Source organism: Leopardus geoffroyi, chromosome B3, assembly GCF_018350155.1.
Source record: "Leopardus geoffroyi isolate Oge1 chromosome B3, O.geoffroyi_Oge1_pat1.0, whole genome shotgun sequence".
Taxonomy (NCBI): Eukaryota; Metazoa; Chordata; class Mammalia; order Carnivora; family Felidae; genus Leopardus; species Leopardus geoffroyi.
In genome coordinates, this window is record NC_059337.1 from 73,624,870 (window position 1) to 73,640,967 (window position 16,098).

General features: G+C 49.3%; 2 protein-coding genes across 9 annotated transcripts in view; one reads left to right on the forward strand and one right to left on the reverse strand.

Moving 5' to 3' along the window:
* Positions 1 to 2,119, reverse strand: part of SLC7A7 (solute carrier family 7 member 7) — a 33,275-nt gene extending 31,156 nt beyond the window's left edge. The window contains exon 1 of the mRNA XM_045450342.1: positions 1,942 to 2,119. The gene's annotated coding sequence lies outside the window, so the exon portion shown is untranslated. The remainder of the gene's footprint in view (positions 1 to 1,941) is intronic.
* An 8,793-nt stretch (positions 2,120 to 10,912) lies between these two features.
* MRPL52 (mitochondrial ribosomal protein L52) lies at positions 10,913 to 14,615 on the forward strand. Of its 8 annotated transcripts, none has more exons than XM_045450379.1 (5): positions 10,949 to 11,298; positions 11,406 to 11,463; positions 11,542 to 11,609; positions 13,618 to 13,689; positions 14,060 to 14,166. In XM_045450379.1, exons 1-5 carry the CDS (start codon positions 11,271 to 11,273, stop codon positions 14,164 to 14,166), a joined length of 333 nt encoding a protein of 110 aa, XP_045306335.1. In that variant the 5' UTR covers positions 10,949 to 11,270. The 8 variants fall into 8 exon arrangements, with proteins under 8 accessions (XP_045306336.1, XP_045306335.1, XP_045306329.1 ...); XM_045450373.1 differs by having other exon boundaries at positions 11,185 to 11,298; positions 11,403 to 11,463; positions 13,618 to 13,682; positions 14,060 to 14,615; XM_045450374.1 differs by having other exon boundaries at positions 11,233 to 11,298; positions 13,618 to 13,682; positions 14,060 to 14,615.
* Positions 14,616 to 16,098: the final 1,483 nt, after the last annotated feature.

Consider the following 16,098-nt stretch of genomic DNA (forward strand, 5'->3'; position numbering starts at 1 on the left):
CCTAAGAAGGAAGATCTAAAAATCCCCAGGGTGTGGGGGGAGGGTGGCTTATCTCTACCCTACATCTTTGCATTCTGGTGAGCTCGCCCTTCCCAGAGATCAAGCTTCTCCTAAGCCATCCTCACAAATACCTAAAATCCCTCCAGAGGAGAGAGTCCTTTTCTTCCAGCAGCCCCCTCAACACTCATGTTAATGATAGCTGTCATCTATGGAATACTTATCAGGTGCCAGACATACTGCTAAGCACTCCAATGCTTGCTTGATCTCATCCAAGCTTGCCTGCAGCCCCAAGAGGCACTAAGTCACAAGTCGGGGAGCCAAACCGGTGAAGGAGGCAGGTGGGCTCGCCAGCAGAGCCCATGCTCTGTGCTATCTCCCCTACCTCCCACCAGTTCCAACCGGCCTTCCCCTCATACAGGAAAAGGCTTCCGATGGCTCCCCTAACCTGGGGGAGGGTGTGATTAGATTAAACGGAAAGCCTCTGCCATCCTTCAGCCTGATGCCTAGGCTACCTCCTTCCCAGCCTGCTCCTCCCCTTTCTCACCCCTTTGCAGGGATGAGGGGCGACTACAAGTCTTCTTGGCGGCGATGCTATTGCTAGGATGGCCACTGCCTGGCACATAAAAACACATCATGCCGCCTGCCCTTTTAAGACCAAATTTCCTGGCACCAAGGGGTGGGCATATGTCCTAATGGAACATAAAGGAAAGGGATGAAGAAAAGATGAGGAAGGTGGGACAAAGGAAGGGGAAACTGTGGAGGAAAGTAGCGAAGCAGTGTGCAGGGTTTAGTCCCGGGCTGGGGGTATGTGAAAAGCGAAGTCCTTTATCTTGGAATCTTGAGACAGATACCCAGAGGAGGGGGGTGAAACCCACACTCCAGCAGGACAGCACACCCTAGCGGTCTCACTAGGAAGTGCCGCCAGTGGAATGTTCCCTATCTTACTCCTTAGTCTGTGCAAACTGGACAGGGGAGAATGCCCTTCAGAGAAAAGATGCCCCCTCTTAACCACTGCTTAGCATCGCAGCCGTGGGCAGGAAGGCACCATCTTTGGCAGCTCACATTCCTCCCTGAGAGCCTGGCTCTCGGGTAATGCTTCCACCGTTCAGGCAGCCTGGGACCAGCAGGACCTCTCCCAAAGGGCTCTCCCACCCCAGGCTTTACAGGAGAAACTTGTAGAGTCCGGCACCCCAGGAGATACCGGCCTTCCTGATACACAGCACCCTGTCTTCTTCCTGCCTGAGGTGCATTCATCCCTGAGTACCCAGTGGAGGTTACAGGACAACACTCATAGCCTATGGGTGAAGATTCAGATTCAGGGTTTCAGGGAAAGTGGGCACAGGGCCCACAGCATGCCATGCCTAGCACAGCAGCCAGTGGAGTCCTGGACCCAAACCCTACCTGTGAATGACAAAGCCAAAGCATACTTCTTCCAGGAACGAGAACACAGTTCAGGGTCTTGGCTGTTCTGTCAAGCTCAAGAGCTAAATGAATAAGACACTTTCTCCCCTAGAGACCCCATGTCCTGCCTTCCTAGCTCCCACTGGTCTGTGCTTCCCCCTCTAACAACAGAAAGAGAAAACACATACACTGTGGTGCAGCCAGATTCCCCCATCACCCCAAGCTGGAAGCTCAGCTCCTCCCTCCCCAGTGCTCCATTTGTTTTTCTATATTCCAGTGAGGCTACGATAGTCCCTTTAAAAAAAAAAAAAAGTGAAACAAGAAAGAAATTGTTTACTCCTGCGGCCAGGGCTCCCATTAGCGTAGGGCTGAAGTCTCTGGGCAGAAAGAGGGCTCTGCCTAGAGAGGGCCGGGGCCAGGGCCAGGGCCGGGAGACAACGGGCTCTTGGGTCTCCGGTTGGCCAATTTGCAGGACGCTCACTCCATCCTCCTCCGGCACTTCCCCCTCTGGCCCATAGTCCCTCCTCTCCCACCTCTTACCTGTCCCGTGACCTTTGGGCAGGTGCGAGGAGGAGGGGCTACCCGCAAGCAGGGGGTGGGGGCGGGGGAGGGGAAGGTGCTAGGAAGGGAAGCCAGCTAAGGCTGGAGCTGCAGCAGCTGCTGACTCCGAGGAGCTGAAAAGGCAGAGGGTGACGGGGACCGAAATGGAAAACAGGAAAACACATGTGTGACTCTGGCCGGCAGCAGGGAGGGGCCAGGGGACGGGCTGGAGCTGGGACTGCCCGGTCAGACCCAGAGGACTTCGACGCCTGCTGGCCTCTAGGCACCTTCTCTACTCAATCTCAGCTCCTCCTCTTCCCCACCTCAGCCCCTGAACTTCCTCGTTGCCCTATGTTTACTGAGCACTTAAGTTCTCCCAGTGACTGGCAGTCCCCTCCTGGTGCCCTTAACCATTCCCCTGTTCCTGATTCCATGTCCTAGTCATCTCCCGCTCATATATGACCTATCCTTGGTCCTGCAGAGGGCATAGGATCCGTCATTAGGGCACCAGAACTCAGCCCCTATGTAAGGCAAGACACGCCAAGCAAGACTACTTGTGGGGGTACAGCCAAATGCCCGACTGCAAACGCACCCACTCACAATTCAGGTCCCCAGTTGGTTCAAGGGGTGCACGTGTTGCGGGTAAGAGCCAGCCCTGGCGCCCTGAGCAAGCCAGTGAGTTGGCACCCCTTCAGACCCGGCTCATTTAAATATCTGTTGAATGTTTTACTTAGCAGGGGTGGAGGAATACCAATTTTGTTGGGATAAAAACGGTAAGCCTCATTCTTTCCATTCAGAATTAGAGCTTATTATATGAATTCATCAAATGCAACTCTCTGAAGCAGTTTCTTGGTGGGCATATTAAACCATTTAAACAGTAGACAATAGCATAACGCTCTCTCAGGGAAGGACACTTCACACTGGAGGGCACATTTGCAGAATTCCAGCTGTGACTGCTGCCTTTAGACAACGCTGGCCGGCGGTCTCGGGGGCCACACCCTGCAACTTGTGCCTGTACCTGCACGTTGCAAAATTATTCTGGAGACAAACAGTCCAGGTAAGCAGTCGTCAAGGATTCTGTCAGTGTATGGGAGCCAATTTACGGTTCACCAAGAGACCCAGACAGAAATCAAGAGTTCATTGGCACCAAATGTCGGAATTACCCCAAGGATAATTTAGTGCCCTTTTCTACCCAGGCCGCTGCCCAGCTGGCCTGCCCCTTAATTCCAGTCTGGGGTCAGGCCCAAGTTGCAAATGAGGGAAGTCCTAGGAAGACAGCCCTAGCGCTGCCCCTGATGGCACTGGCCCATGCACTGTCACTCCACTCAAGCCACAGCGGCCTCCTTGCTGTTGCCACACAACAGACCTGCTCCCCTCTCGGAGGTTGCTTTCGCAATTGCTGTTCCCTCTGCCTGCAACATTCAGCCCTCCCCCCCCCACCCCCACTCCCACCCCGTGATATCGGTCATCCCTTCCCTCATTCCATTCAGGTCTATGATTAGACACCATACTACCAGAGGCCTTCCCTGAGGAGTCTGTGATGGAGCAACTTCCTCCCTCTGTCGGTCTTCACCCCTTCACCATGCTGGACTTTCTTCAGGGGCACGACCACCCCCAGAGTTCGTCTGTTTGTGGGCGCCTCCCTCACTAGAAGAAAGCACCACCGGGGCGTTCTTCACCCTGTATCCCCAGGGCAGAGCACATGTCGAGAATAATTGCTGGAAGAATACAGGAATGAATAAACAATGCTGTTCCTCCTAGACTGATTTCCCAGCAGCCTGGGCTCTGGGAACGTCCTTGAACTTGCCCTTCTGACCCACTTATATGCGTCTGTTGCTCTGGCTCCTAAACCAAGCAAGTCGTATCTGGAAGTATTTATTCCTTTTGACAGTAATGGGTTGAAGGAATGGGAGGGTATCATTTTGTTTTACTGGGAGGCCGAGAATGGTTCGGATTGAACTTGTTTCATTAATGGGAAAACAAAAGGCCCCGCATCTAACGCGCTTTCCCGGATCCGAAAAGCTCTCGGCCGCTTGGTCCCACGTCCAGGCTCAGGTGACCGGTCTGCGGGCTGCGAGAGCAAGATGCGACGGCCGCTCAGCGACGACTAGGCAGAGGGAGGCGAGGCTTAGGTTCAGGAGAACGCAGGCGAGTTCAAGAGTGGAACCGCAAACCCCGTAGGGGACGCCCTCCCGCAGTTCTCCCCTCCCCCATGACCCTGGCCCCACACCCCTCCGCCCCCGTCCAGCCAGCAGGCCGACCTCACCTTTGCCCCTTTCTCCCACACTCCCCAGCCCCCAGCCCCGCCTCGCCTTCCCCTGCCGGCTCCCTTTAGTACCCTCTTTCCCTTGGCCCCTGGGTGTTCCGTATCCGCAGCCCCGAGACCTCGCTTTCCCAAACCCCGACCCAGCCGCCGCCCACCCTCAATGCTCCTCTTAAAAGCTTGGTCGCCCCCGACGTCCAGGTCTGGATACGGAGGCCAAACCGGGGTCTGCCTTGAGGGACCAGCAACCCACCCCACCCGGCCTCCCCTTCCCTTCCTTCCCCCTGGCCAAGCAGCCCCCGCCCCTCCCCGGGCTTCAGGAAGCGCTGGAGGAGGGGAGCGTGGTGGGTGGAGGGAAGGGTGCCAGGGTCCGAGAGCCGAGGTGGCATGCAACCCGCTCCCCTGCCCTCTCTTCGCTCAGGCACAGCTGCGCTACCCCTGGGACAGGGAAGTGTCTGCGGATACCCTTGGGCGCGTCCTCCGCCCCAGGGACGCTCAGCTTCCTCTTCCCACCCTCCCAATCCTGCTCGCGCTGGCTGCCCGACGGGGGTCGGGCCAGAGCCCCAAACCCTGGCAACCCCGCCTCCGGCCCCGAGATGCAAAGCTGAAACTCCGGAGGGACTCTGGACTGCAAAGTCCCGTGGGGGAGGAGGAAGGGAGCGGCGCCCGCCGGGAGCCAGGGGAGGGGTCTCTCGGATGGGCGTCTCAACTCCCCGCCCCCTCGGGGAAGCTGTTGCATCAGCTTCGAGATCCCCAGTTAAAGGAAGTGGTCTCCACCAGGAGGGGAAGGTGTCGGGCAGTAGAGCTGCCGCCAGGAGGCAGCACTTAACCAAAAATATCCCGTTCTCGGGTGTCGGAGAGGCTGGAGTGCCCAAAGCATCTTTCATCTGAAGGCTTAGTGGCAGTGTGGACCCAACAACAAAGGGTGTTGCTGAGCTGATTCAAGGAAAGGAATCTGGAAACGCTTCACCATGTGTTAAGGCTAAAAGATGACTTGTAAATAATACGATTGTTTGTACACCTTTTGGACAGTCCAACTGTGGCATTTTTAAAGCCAGCATTGCCACTATGCAGAAATTCACCAAGAGCTACCCACCTTCAAGACCAGTCTGGTGTGGGGCGCCTGGGTGGTTCAATCAGTTAAGCGTCAGACTTTGGCTCCGGTCATGGCCTCACAGTTTGTGATTTCGAGCCCTGCATCAGGCTCTGTGACTTCTTTTTAAAAGACCACTCTCTGGGGCGCCTGGGTGGCGCAGTCGGTTGAGCGTCCGACTTCAGCCAGGTCACGATCTCGCGGTCCGGGAGTTCGAGCCCCGCGTCGGGCTCTGGGCTGATGGCTCAGAGCCTGGAGCCTGTTTCCGATTCTGTGTCTCCCTCTCTCTCTGCCCCTCCCCCGTTCATGCTCTGTCTCTCTCTGTCCCAAAAATAAATAAAAACGTTGGAAAAAAAAAAAATTTAAAAGACAACTCTGGTGAAATGACACACAGCTGAGAGATTTCCCAGCTGCAAGAAAAAAGAGTAGCCCAAGGTCATAATTTACCCATCTTGAAGCTGGATGATTTAACACAAAATTTAGCCCGAATTGATTTAGCAGCCATGGGGAAAGAAAAGGAATGTGTTACAATAAATTGTGTGTTATGGAAATAATATGCAAAGCAACATATTGTGTAGGGGTGGCCTTTAGTTGCCACATTTCTTGCATGGGTTGACAGTGATCGTTGTTGAGTGGTCCTAAAGAGGAAGATAATGAAGGTACTTCCCAAATAGTTTGCTCTTCAAACTTCAGTTTGGTCATAAGCGTGTAAAAAGGAGAACGAGTTACTAAATGAAATGGAATTGGTCACCCTGAGTCAGTTTCACTGATATTTTCTCCAACATCATCATTATTCATCTCGATGATTTAAAAAGCACCTAGCTTCCCAGGGGCACCTGGCTGGCTTAGTCAGTGACTCTTGATCTCGGGGTCCTGAGTTTGAGTCCCATGTTGGGCATAGAGATTACTTAATTCAAAAAAAAAAAAAATTGAGGGTGCCTGGGTGTCTCAGTCAGTTAAATGTCCGACTTTGGCTCAGGTCATAATCTCGTGGGGTTCATGGGTTAGAGCCCCACATAGGACTCCGTGCTGACAACTCAGAGCCTGCTTGGGATTCTTTCTCTCCTTCTCTCTCTACCCTTCCCTTGCTCAAGCTCACAAACTCTCTCAAAATAAATAATCTAAAAAAAATTTTTAGTTTAATAAAAATAAAAAATAAAAAGCATGTGGGGCACCTGGGTGGCTCAGTTGGTTAAGCATCCGACTTCTTCAGGTCATGATCTTGCAGTTCCTGGGTTCTAGCCTCACGTCAGGCTCTGTGCTGTCAGCTCAGAGCCTAGAGCCTGCTTCGGATTCTGCGTCTCCTTCTCTCTCTGTCCCTCCCCCACTTGCACTGTGTGTGCGTCTCTCTCTCTCTCTCTCAAAAGTAAATAAGCATTAAAAAAATGTTTTTAATAAATAAAATTAAAAGCACCTAATTTCTTAGAATAGTGCATTTGTACAAAAGCTACTGTGTACGGAACACACAGAAGGATATTTGAATAAACATACTGGACAAAAACATGAGTGGGTGGCAAAATATTAAAACCAAAATACAGGCTGTATTCCTTGAGAAGCAAGGAGTTTAAGAGAGGAAAGACATGAAGCTCAGATTCCTGATGCTTCCCATTGCTCTTAATTCCAGCCTTTGCCAGATGAAGTCCAGAGGTTGAAGAACATCTAGTTTGGAATGACAAAGCCACTTTCCTGTGGTTCATGAGTCTAATGAAGTCATTAAGGAGAGCTGTCCAATTGCCAGACCCCTTCCCCTGCCACAGTGTTCTATGAGGTCCCAGAGAAGGCTGCTGATGTTAGCTGTCGGCACTAGTGTTCTTTCTCTCTCTCTCTCTCAAAATCCTAAACCATATTTCCTGCTATTTACAACCCACGGATTGTCCACAGCATACTAACCACGTCAAAAGCTGAACTCGTCTTCCTTCCAAAGACATTTCCCCTCCCACATTTCTCAGTTTTCCCAATTAAACTTCCCATCCTGTCCCCCAAAGTTCTCCAGCTCTGGCTCCTCGACTCCCATAGATATTCAAGTATTGCACGTGTTCATTTCTGCACACAGAATTTATATTGTTCACATTATTTGTTCACCTTCATGTGTGTGCCCTTTTTTATAATTTTGCAAATTCAGAGCACCTGGCTGGCTCAGTCAGTAGAGTGTGTGACTCTTAATGTCAGGGTTGTGAATTTGAGCCCCACGTTGGGGCAGAGATTACTTTAAAATAAAATCTTTAAGGGCGTCTGGGTGGCTCAGTCGGCTAAGCATCTGACTTCAGCTCAGGTCATGATCTCGAGGGTTTTTTTTCTGGAGGGGGGGGTGTTGTTGTTTTGTTGGGGGTTTCTTTGTTTTTGTTTTATTTCTAGGTTCTTGACTTTAAGCCCCGCAATCAGCTGCTCACTGAGGTCAGTGCAGAGCCTGCTTTGGATCCTCTGTTCCCGTTTTCTCTGCCCACGCCCCACTCAGTACGTGTTCCACCTCTTTCTCAAAAATAATAAACATTTGTAAATAAATAAATAAATAAAATCTTTAAAATAATAATAATAATAATAATAATTTTGCAAACCGATGGTGTCCCCCAAGTGTGTGAGCTACTGAAAGAGAGGAACATTGCTGGTTCAACTATTTTGTATAGTGATGGTGGTAGCCAGCTTGTCATCTTTCCTGTCAATCTTGACTGTTGACACGAAGGTTGTTTTTCCAGCCCCTGGCTTCTACTATTTGATTTGCCAACTGGGAACTATGTAATGGGATTCCAGTGCTGTCTACCTCAGCTGTCTATCTCAGAAACAGCCAAAGGTATACGGAGCCAGGCTTGGGAAAGTGGCATTCAGTCACTATTGCAACTGTCAAACTATAAATCCACAGCCACGTTTTGATTCCATTTGCTGATCTCTGAAAACTACAAGCAATCTGTACGATTGCTTCCTGGACTGTCTTATCTACTTTACAGATGTATTATGAAAATCATGTGAAATCATTTATATACAAGTGTTTTGACAGGTGAAAATGAAGTGTATGAATGCAAGATGGTAATAGTTCCTTACTGTCTTATTGCCCTTGCCTAGTATTTTGGGATCCATTTGTTGGCTTATAGTCAAGGTTCTTTTGTTCCCATCCTTTTTTTGGTTCAGCCCTAGCTATACCACTCTTATTGTTATTGAAACAGCTGCTTTTACTTCTTAAACCAGGATCCACCCTTCCCCTCTTTCAAAGCACAGCTCAGAGCCACCTCCTGTGGAAAAACTTCCCAGTCTTGCAGAAGGAAATGATAAACTTCCAGATAGGCCATTGCACCACTCCCTCAGTTTCCCCCAGTCAGCACGCATTAAGTGTCTAGCCTAGCACACGGTAACGGGCACTTTTGTAGGAGCTTCACCATTTATAAAGCATCTGTACTTACTTCAGTGTTTTAAGACGTGATATATTAAGGGTTTTTTTTTTAATTTTTTTAATGTTTATTTATTTTTGAGAGAGAGACAGAGAGAGAGAGAGACAGAGCAAGAGCAGGGGAGGGGCAGAGAGAGAGAGAGGGAGACACAGAATCCAAAGCAGGCTCCAGGCTCTGAGCTGTCAGCCCAGAGCCGACGTGGGGCTCGAACTCAGGAACCATGAGATCATGACTTGAGTCAAGTTGGACACTTGTTTTTTTTTTAAGGTTATTTAATTTTGGGAGGGGGGGAGGGGGAGGGAGAGAGGGAATCCCAAGCAGGCTCTACACCATCAGCATGGAGTCCAACTCAGGGCTCATACTCAGGAACCAGGAGATCATGACCTGAGCCAAAACCAAGAGTCACACGCTCAACCAACTGAACCACCCAGGTGCCCCTAAGCTTTTTATGAAAAAATTAAGATAAATGAATTCCCCAAGACAAATAAATTATTCAAAAGAGGGAAGGAGCCACAGATCTGTGTTTTCTATGTACCAATACAGTAGTCCCACCTGATCCACAGGGGATACGTTCCAAGAACCCCAGTGGATACTTATAACCATGGTAGTACCAAACCCTGTATATATTATGGGTTTTTTTTTTTCCCATATAGACATACGTATGATAAAGTTTAATTTAAAATCAGGCACAGTAAGAGATTAATAACAATAAAAATCGTAACAATATATTGTAATAAAAGTTATGTGAATGTGATCTCTCTCAAAATGTCTTATTGTACCATATTCATCTTTCTTTTGTAGGTGATAAGATAAAGTGAGGTGAAATATGGGCACTGTAACTTAGCGTTAGGCTACTATTGACCTCACAATTTGTCAGGTGTATCTGCTTCTATAGGGCAACTGAATGTGGATAACTGAAACTGCAGAAAGTGAAACCGTGGTTAAGGGGGTACTTCTGTACCTGCCTTGTTGCTGCAAGGATTATATTAGACAATATGTGGTGGTAGCCCTTGTAAAACTGAAATCGGATCTTAGCTCCAAGACCTATTCCCCAAGAAAGCCTTCAGCTTTCTCCAGATCAACTTCCCATTATAGCTACAAATGGGTACTTGCCAACACTCATCTTGGAGGACTTCTGACTTCTGCTGCCTCCATTTTGACCTCAAACTTTTTTTTTTTAATTGTTTAATGTTTATTCGTGTTTTTTTTTTAATTTTTTTAATGTTTATTTATTTTTGAGACAGAGAGAGACAGAGCATGAATGGGGGAGGGGCAGAGAGAGGGGGACACAGAATCGGAAGCAGGCTCCAGGCTCTGAGCCATCAGCCCAGAGCCTGATGCGGGGCTCGAACTCACAAACCGTGAGATCGTGACCTGAGCTGAAGTCGGACGCTCAACCGACTGAGCCACCCAGGCGCCCCTGTTTATTCGTTTTTGAGAGGGAGAGAGACAGAGCAGGAGCAGGAAAGGAGCGGAGAAGGAAACAAAGAATTCAAAGCAGGCTCCAGGCTCTGAGCTGTCAGCACACAGCCCAATGTAGACCTCAAATCCACGAGCTGGGAGATCATGACCTAAACTGAAGTCGGATGCTTAACGGACTGAGCCACCCAGGCGCCCCTTTGGTTGGGTTCTTTCCAGCCAGTCTCTTGGCTCAGGTGGAAGACCCTGAGGGCATAGCAACCTCTGAGGAGAATGAAACAACCCAAGCAATAAGCACTGTCCCGAGACACAAAACACCACCCATGATTGACTCTAAGCAAAACACTGATAGATTTGACCTTCACTGCCCCTCTGCAGGTACTAGCCCACCTCTGCCCCTCATTTTCCTTGTATAAACCTGGAAGTATTTTCAGCGCTTTCAGACACTTGACCTCTGTCTTCCTGGTGTTGGTCTCACCGAACTAAATCCCTTTCTGGTTTCACCACTGTCTGTCTGCCTTTGGATTTTTGTCAGTGGCAAGTGGCCAGAACCTGATCTGTTTGGGATCCCCAGAACCAGGTGCTCTTGCATCCCTGTGCACCTGCTACAATCTCAACGGTACTGTTACAGTAATGTGGGTGATCATCATTGTCTTCTCTCGCTAGACTGGGGACGCTATCAGAATAGTGATGACGTCTGTTTTGCAGAATCCCCAGCACTTAGTACAATGCTTGCCACATAAGCTCTTCAATTGTGTTGAATAAATAAGGACGGAGACCCAAATTTTCCGATTCATTCTAGATTTGACACCTAGGCTGAGGAAAAACATGTTACAGTGATGCAGAAGACAGAATAAGGGAACTCGTCTAAGATAATGGCATAAATTTCAAAGGACTAGACACCGCTGCGCAGAGATCGCTGGAGCAGCTCAGAACGATTCAGTCTAGGACACGACTTCCACTGAGGATGTAACCAGTACTGACGATTCATACGCAGACCAACCACTGTCGCCCAAATACTAGGGCCGCAGTTTTGTCCCTCTCTTCCGTACAATGGCCCAAGATGGCGGGGCCCGTGATTGAGAACCAGATTCAAGATGGCGGCTTCCGACTTCCCATGCGGCGTAGCGCGTGACACCGGGGCCACGCCCACTTCCGGCTCCGCGACTTCAGCATGGCTGCTTTAGGTACCCTGCTTCTGAGTAAGTGGGTGTGGAGTCGGTGGGCTCAGGGGCCCGCGGGGGCAGGGCTAGGACCCCTGAGTTGAGTGCACGGCCTCTCTCCCAACTCTGCCCTGTTTTCCCAGCAGGTGTCCGGAAGCTGCACAGTAGCGTGGCGGCTCGGGCGGGCAGTCAGTGGCGACTCCAGTGAGTTACTGGTTTAAGGGCTTCCTGGGGTGCCAGAAGGTGGGCTGAATCCTCACCGGAATGTTTTTCTCCACCCAGGCAGGGCCTGGCTGCTAACCCCTCTGGCTACGGGCCCCTTACGGAGCTCCCAGACTGGTCTTACGCGGGTGAGCGCTGATCTGACAGTTAACTGTCCCTAAGAGAGTTTCGCCGAGATGGAACGTCCCTGGACTGAGGGTGGGAGGGAGAAGGGGGTTAAGGCGGGGATGTGTGTGAGTGAACATAGTATTGAACTTTATATTTGGAGTTGGGGAGAAGCAGCCTGGTTACTTTGTATTTTAAATTATGCCTATAGAAAGTGCAGCTAGACAGGATCTTGTGGGGTGAGAAGATAATTCTAACTTGGGGCGCCCCGGGGGAGGGAGTGACAAGATCTTTACGTTTCTCAGGGGCGACGATTTTTAAAAAGGTAGAAAGACCCACCATTCTACCTGGTGAGTACATTGTTGAGAATTTGGTACCAGATGCAGAGAGAACTCTTTGAAAGGCTGCCTAAATGAACATCTCAGAAGAGAGGGGTAGAAGGGTGAGGACTGAGGATGGCGGGCTCCCTTCAGAAAAATTTCTTCCCTTGGAAAAAAAAGGAAGGAAGGAAGGAAAAGGAAAGGAAGAAGGAAAAAATAGATATTAGACCTAGAAGGGAGGGATGTTAGAAACGTTGAAGCCATTTCCCATTCCCTATATGGGACTCCAGTTACAGGTGGGAAAACTGAGGCCTCAGCGTTCCCGTGATCAAACAGCTAGGTAATAGCAAAGCTAAGACTAGAATTGAGCGGGAGCCAGGCACCGTTCAACAGCACAGAGACCTGAATATTAATACCCTATTGGATTCTATAGAAGTGTGATCCTGAAGAGGATGGTGAAGGTTTTTCTGTTCGTTATTTACTGTAGGAAGCCTAGCACCTCCCAGAAGTAGTATGGAATATTGGAAAGACTCTGGAATTGAGTCTTAATTCAGGTTTCTTTACTTGCTAACTTGTAGTCTTGGACATGCTACTTAATTGTATCTCTCAGTTTCCACAAAACTTTTGGGCAGACTTTTCACTGTTTGCTTCTTACTCTGTAGAAAGTAAGTGTCCTTTTTCTTCAGCTCCATTATTAACTACTTCAGGTCAGATATTGCATCTTTTCACCAAGTCATCAGATATTTATAGAAGTTTGATTATGTGGTTGTGTGCCTACCCTGCGCTACAGTGAAATCTAGGGATGCAATCCATGAAAGTCTGGCTGGGAAAACGGCATGACATCTTTAAAAATTAGGGGCGCCTGGGTGGCGCAGTCGGTTAAGTGTCCGACTTCAGCCAGGTCACGATCTCGCGGTCCCTGGGTTCGAGCCCCGCGTCAGACTCTGGGCTGATGGCTCAGAGCCTGGAGCCTGTTTCCGATTCTGTGTCTCCCTCTCTCTCTGCCCCTCCCCCGTTCATGCTCTGTCTCTCTCTGTCCCAAAAATAACTAAACGTTGAAAAAAAATAATAATAAAAAAAAAATTAATAATAGTTCAGTGCTCTACCCCTTTCCAAGAGGATCTGAAGTGCCACATAAGGCCAAAACAAAACACAACAACAACAAACAAACAAAAAAAAGCAATAGTACAATAAATGTCCCAAGGCAAATAGATGAATAATAAATAACCAATATGCACTTCTTTCATAAAGAGATTTGACAGAGTTGAAAAGGTTAGAGAATGGTTTCTGGGACAGATAGGGCTTGGAAGGGGGGGGGGGGGGCCTAAGGATGAGAACTGGGCTGAAAGGAAAGGAAAAGAAGGTATTTCATTATGGAGTGAGATGGGATTCAGCAAAGATTCATGGAGAGTGGAACGGTGATCAGATTGCTTGAGTGGGGGGTTTCTAAAGCTAAAATGAGATTCAGCCCTTCAAATGACCTTGAATTCCAGGACAATGAGGGGTAAGTGAAATCGAGTAGGAGTGTGCCTCAGAGCTTATTCTTGGCATATCTTACCCTTGGCACTGAGGGGTGGGTTTTGGAGAACTAAGCCATCACAGATGTGAAAGTGGAAGAAAGGAACTAGAGACTGGTTCTTCCCTTGTCCCTGTCACAGTGCCTTCACAAGGTGCTGTCAGCCATCTCTAATACTTGTCTTTTTTTCTGCAGATGGCCGCCCTGCGCCTCCAATGAAAGGCCAGCTTCGAAGAAAAGCCCAAAGGGAGAAGTTTGCAGTGAGTGGCTAGAGCCCAAGCCAGGGCAACCTGTGTGTACTTGGAGGGAAAAAACTTTACATTTTAATTTGTCTTGAGCTGTACTGACACATAAGCTAACTCGTACCCCCTATACCGAGGTTTTTAACAGCTCAAGGTTTTTACAGTGCTTTGAGGAGGGGGGAATGGAGTGAGCACTCCGAGGGTGGGAACCAGTGGTAGACATTCTGCTACACATTCTCCTTCCTCCTACTTCCCAACCCAGGACCTGGTCCCCCTCCCCACTCAACAGTGTCATTTTCCAGCTGAAACTTTTGCCTTTGATCTGTGAGTGAAAGGATATATGTGCAGAGCCCAAGCCCCAGATGTTATCCACCCTGTTTTCCTGTCTGTTTCAGAGACGAGTTGTACTGCTGTCACAGGAAATGGATGCTGGCTTACAGGCATGGCAGCTCAGGCAGCAGAAGTTGCAGGAAGAAGAAGGGAAACAGAAAAACGCTCTTAAACCCAAAGGGGCTCTACTGCAGAACCCACTACCAAGTCAATAAAAAGCAATACCTGTCTCCCTTTCCCAGCCTCTCTATGGCTTTCTTCTCTGTCACCTATATGCCTCATCCTGGTCAGAAGAGAGCCTTCACGTTCCCCATCTGTCTTCCCGGCACAAGAGCTTGGACACCAGGAAGAACAGCCTGTAAGATCACTGCCTGGAAGAGTTGGCTTAGTGCCCTCATCACGGGCTCCGTTCCAGTTCAGTGGAACCTCGCTCTGGGATGCTTCCCTCCTTCACGAGCCATAGGACTGGCCCAACTATGAATAGTAGCTGCTCTGCGAACTGCTACGAAAAAGGGGCAGCAGTTTTCCTGGTGTTAGCTAGGCACTCAAGCCTTTAACAGCCCATACACAGCTCAGGCTATGTGCAGTTACTCATTTAATAAATGTTTTGATAAAAAAGGCTTTCCGGCTGAGGTCCATTTCTTGGCAAGCAACTGGTGTCAGTTTTCCTAAGCTTCAGATACATGGCCCAAGAGGATACCCCCACTGGGAACACTGACATGGGAAGAACCAGACTTGGGTGTCGCATGTTCTGCTAAAGAGTTGGATTCTGAGGTTTCTTTGGTTCTGGCAAAATTCCAGAGGTTGGTTAGAGAGAGGCCTGTACCTCCCAACTGCACTTTGTGTAGGGGAGCCCTGGAGGTAGGTGCTCAGCCCCCAAACAGTCACCATGGCATAGGTATCTAATACCCATCATATATCTCCCACAAACCTGTTAGCTGTCCGGGACCCAGGGAAAGCTTTCATTTAATTGATCACGGATTCTGGGGGAAAAGGACCTTTGCTCCAGTTACAATACAGAGCACTGGGCTTTTCTTCCGTTATCCTGCCACAAACTTGTAATAGTTCCTGGATCTCTAGAATTTCTGGAGCTTCCTACCTGACCTAATTTCTGTCCAGCCTCCTTTATTCCTTGCTTTCTTTCCCTCCCTTCTTCCCCCCACAACCTCCTTCCTCTCTCGCTGACCAATGCAATTCTGGGATCTTAGATTTCGCTGATGGTCGAGTTTTCTGTCTCCCACACTTTTCCTGCTTCTGTTGTGCTGCTTTTCCAGATCTAACTCAACCTCTTATCTGTCTCTCTCCCCCACTATCCACTTCAGCGTGCCCTTCCCTTCTCCTGCATCCCTCCACATTTTGTTATCAGTTTAGTCAGTCCCTGAAGACTTTAGTCTTCAGGGAACTGCCTTTTTCCAGTGTAGAGGGGGAGCTAAACCCCCAAAGTCCTAATTCCCAATCTCTCTGGTCTAACAGTTTCCCTAAATTTGATTTGCCTTTCCCCACATTCCATGGCCTTGTACCTCTTTCCTCCCCAGCCTGCTCTAATTTAAGGAGCAGCCAGATTGCAAATGATGATAATTAAGGGAGTGCATTTGTCTTTCCATAAGAACCCCCAGACCCAATGTGGTTGTGCAATTTGTTGGTGGGTGGGTGGATTGTATTACCGTTGCATGTTTGCAGCAGGAGAGGGATGGAGGTGGTTGTCAAGATCCAGGGGCAAAAGTTTCAATTTGGTTGAGCCACAGGTCTCAGCGGACAAACCCCCAACCCCCAACCCAAGTGTCCTGGACATGGAAGACCTTCACCACCGTCATCCTAGACTCTGAACTTGTTTGCACCAACCACTGGGCTTCCCAGTACTTCCCACTCTGAGGTGAGACAAATGCTGAATACCAGAGGACTCAAGCCACCCAAAATATGCTTAGGGGGAGAAAGTCTCCCACATCCCGTCCGCTGGGACACCCCCCCCCCCCAGACCCCCGTCCTTAGCTGTGGCCTCAACCCCTGCAGATGGCAGCCTCCACCACAGAAAGGCAACTTAGGGTTGTTGTTTTTTTTTTTTTTTTTTTTTTTTACCCGGCTCTTGGCTGTAATTGGATTCAGG

Bases quoted from the DNA above. Each gene is read 5' to 3' on its own strand.
- MRPL52 (XM_045450373.1), top strand. From the start codon at position 11,271: ATGGCTGCTTTAGGTACCCTGCTTCTGA. The intron at 11,299-11,402 runs GTAAGTGGGTGT...CTGTTTTCCCAG, and splicing joins TTTAGGTACCCTGCTTCTGA to CAGGTGTCCGGAAGCTGCAC. The intron at 11,610-13,617 runs GTGAGCGCTGAT...TTTTTTCTGCAG, and splicing joins CCCAGACTGGTCTTACGCGG to ATGGCCGCCCTGCGCCTCCA.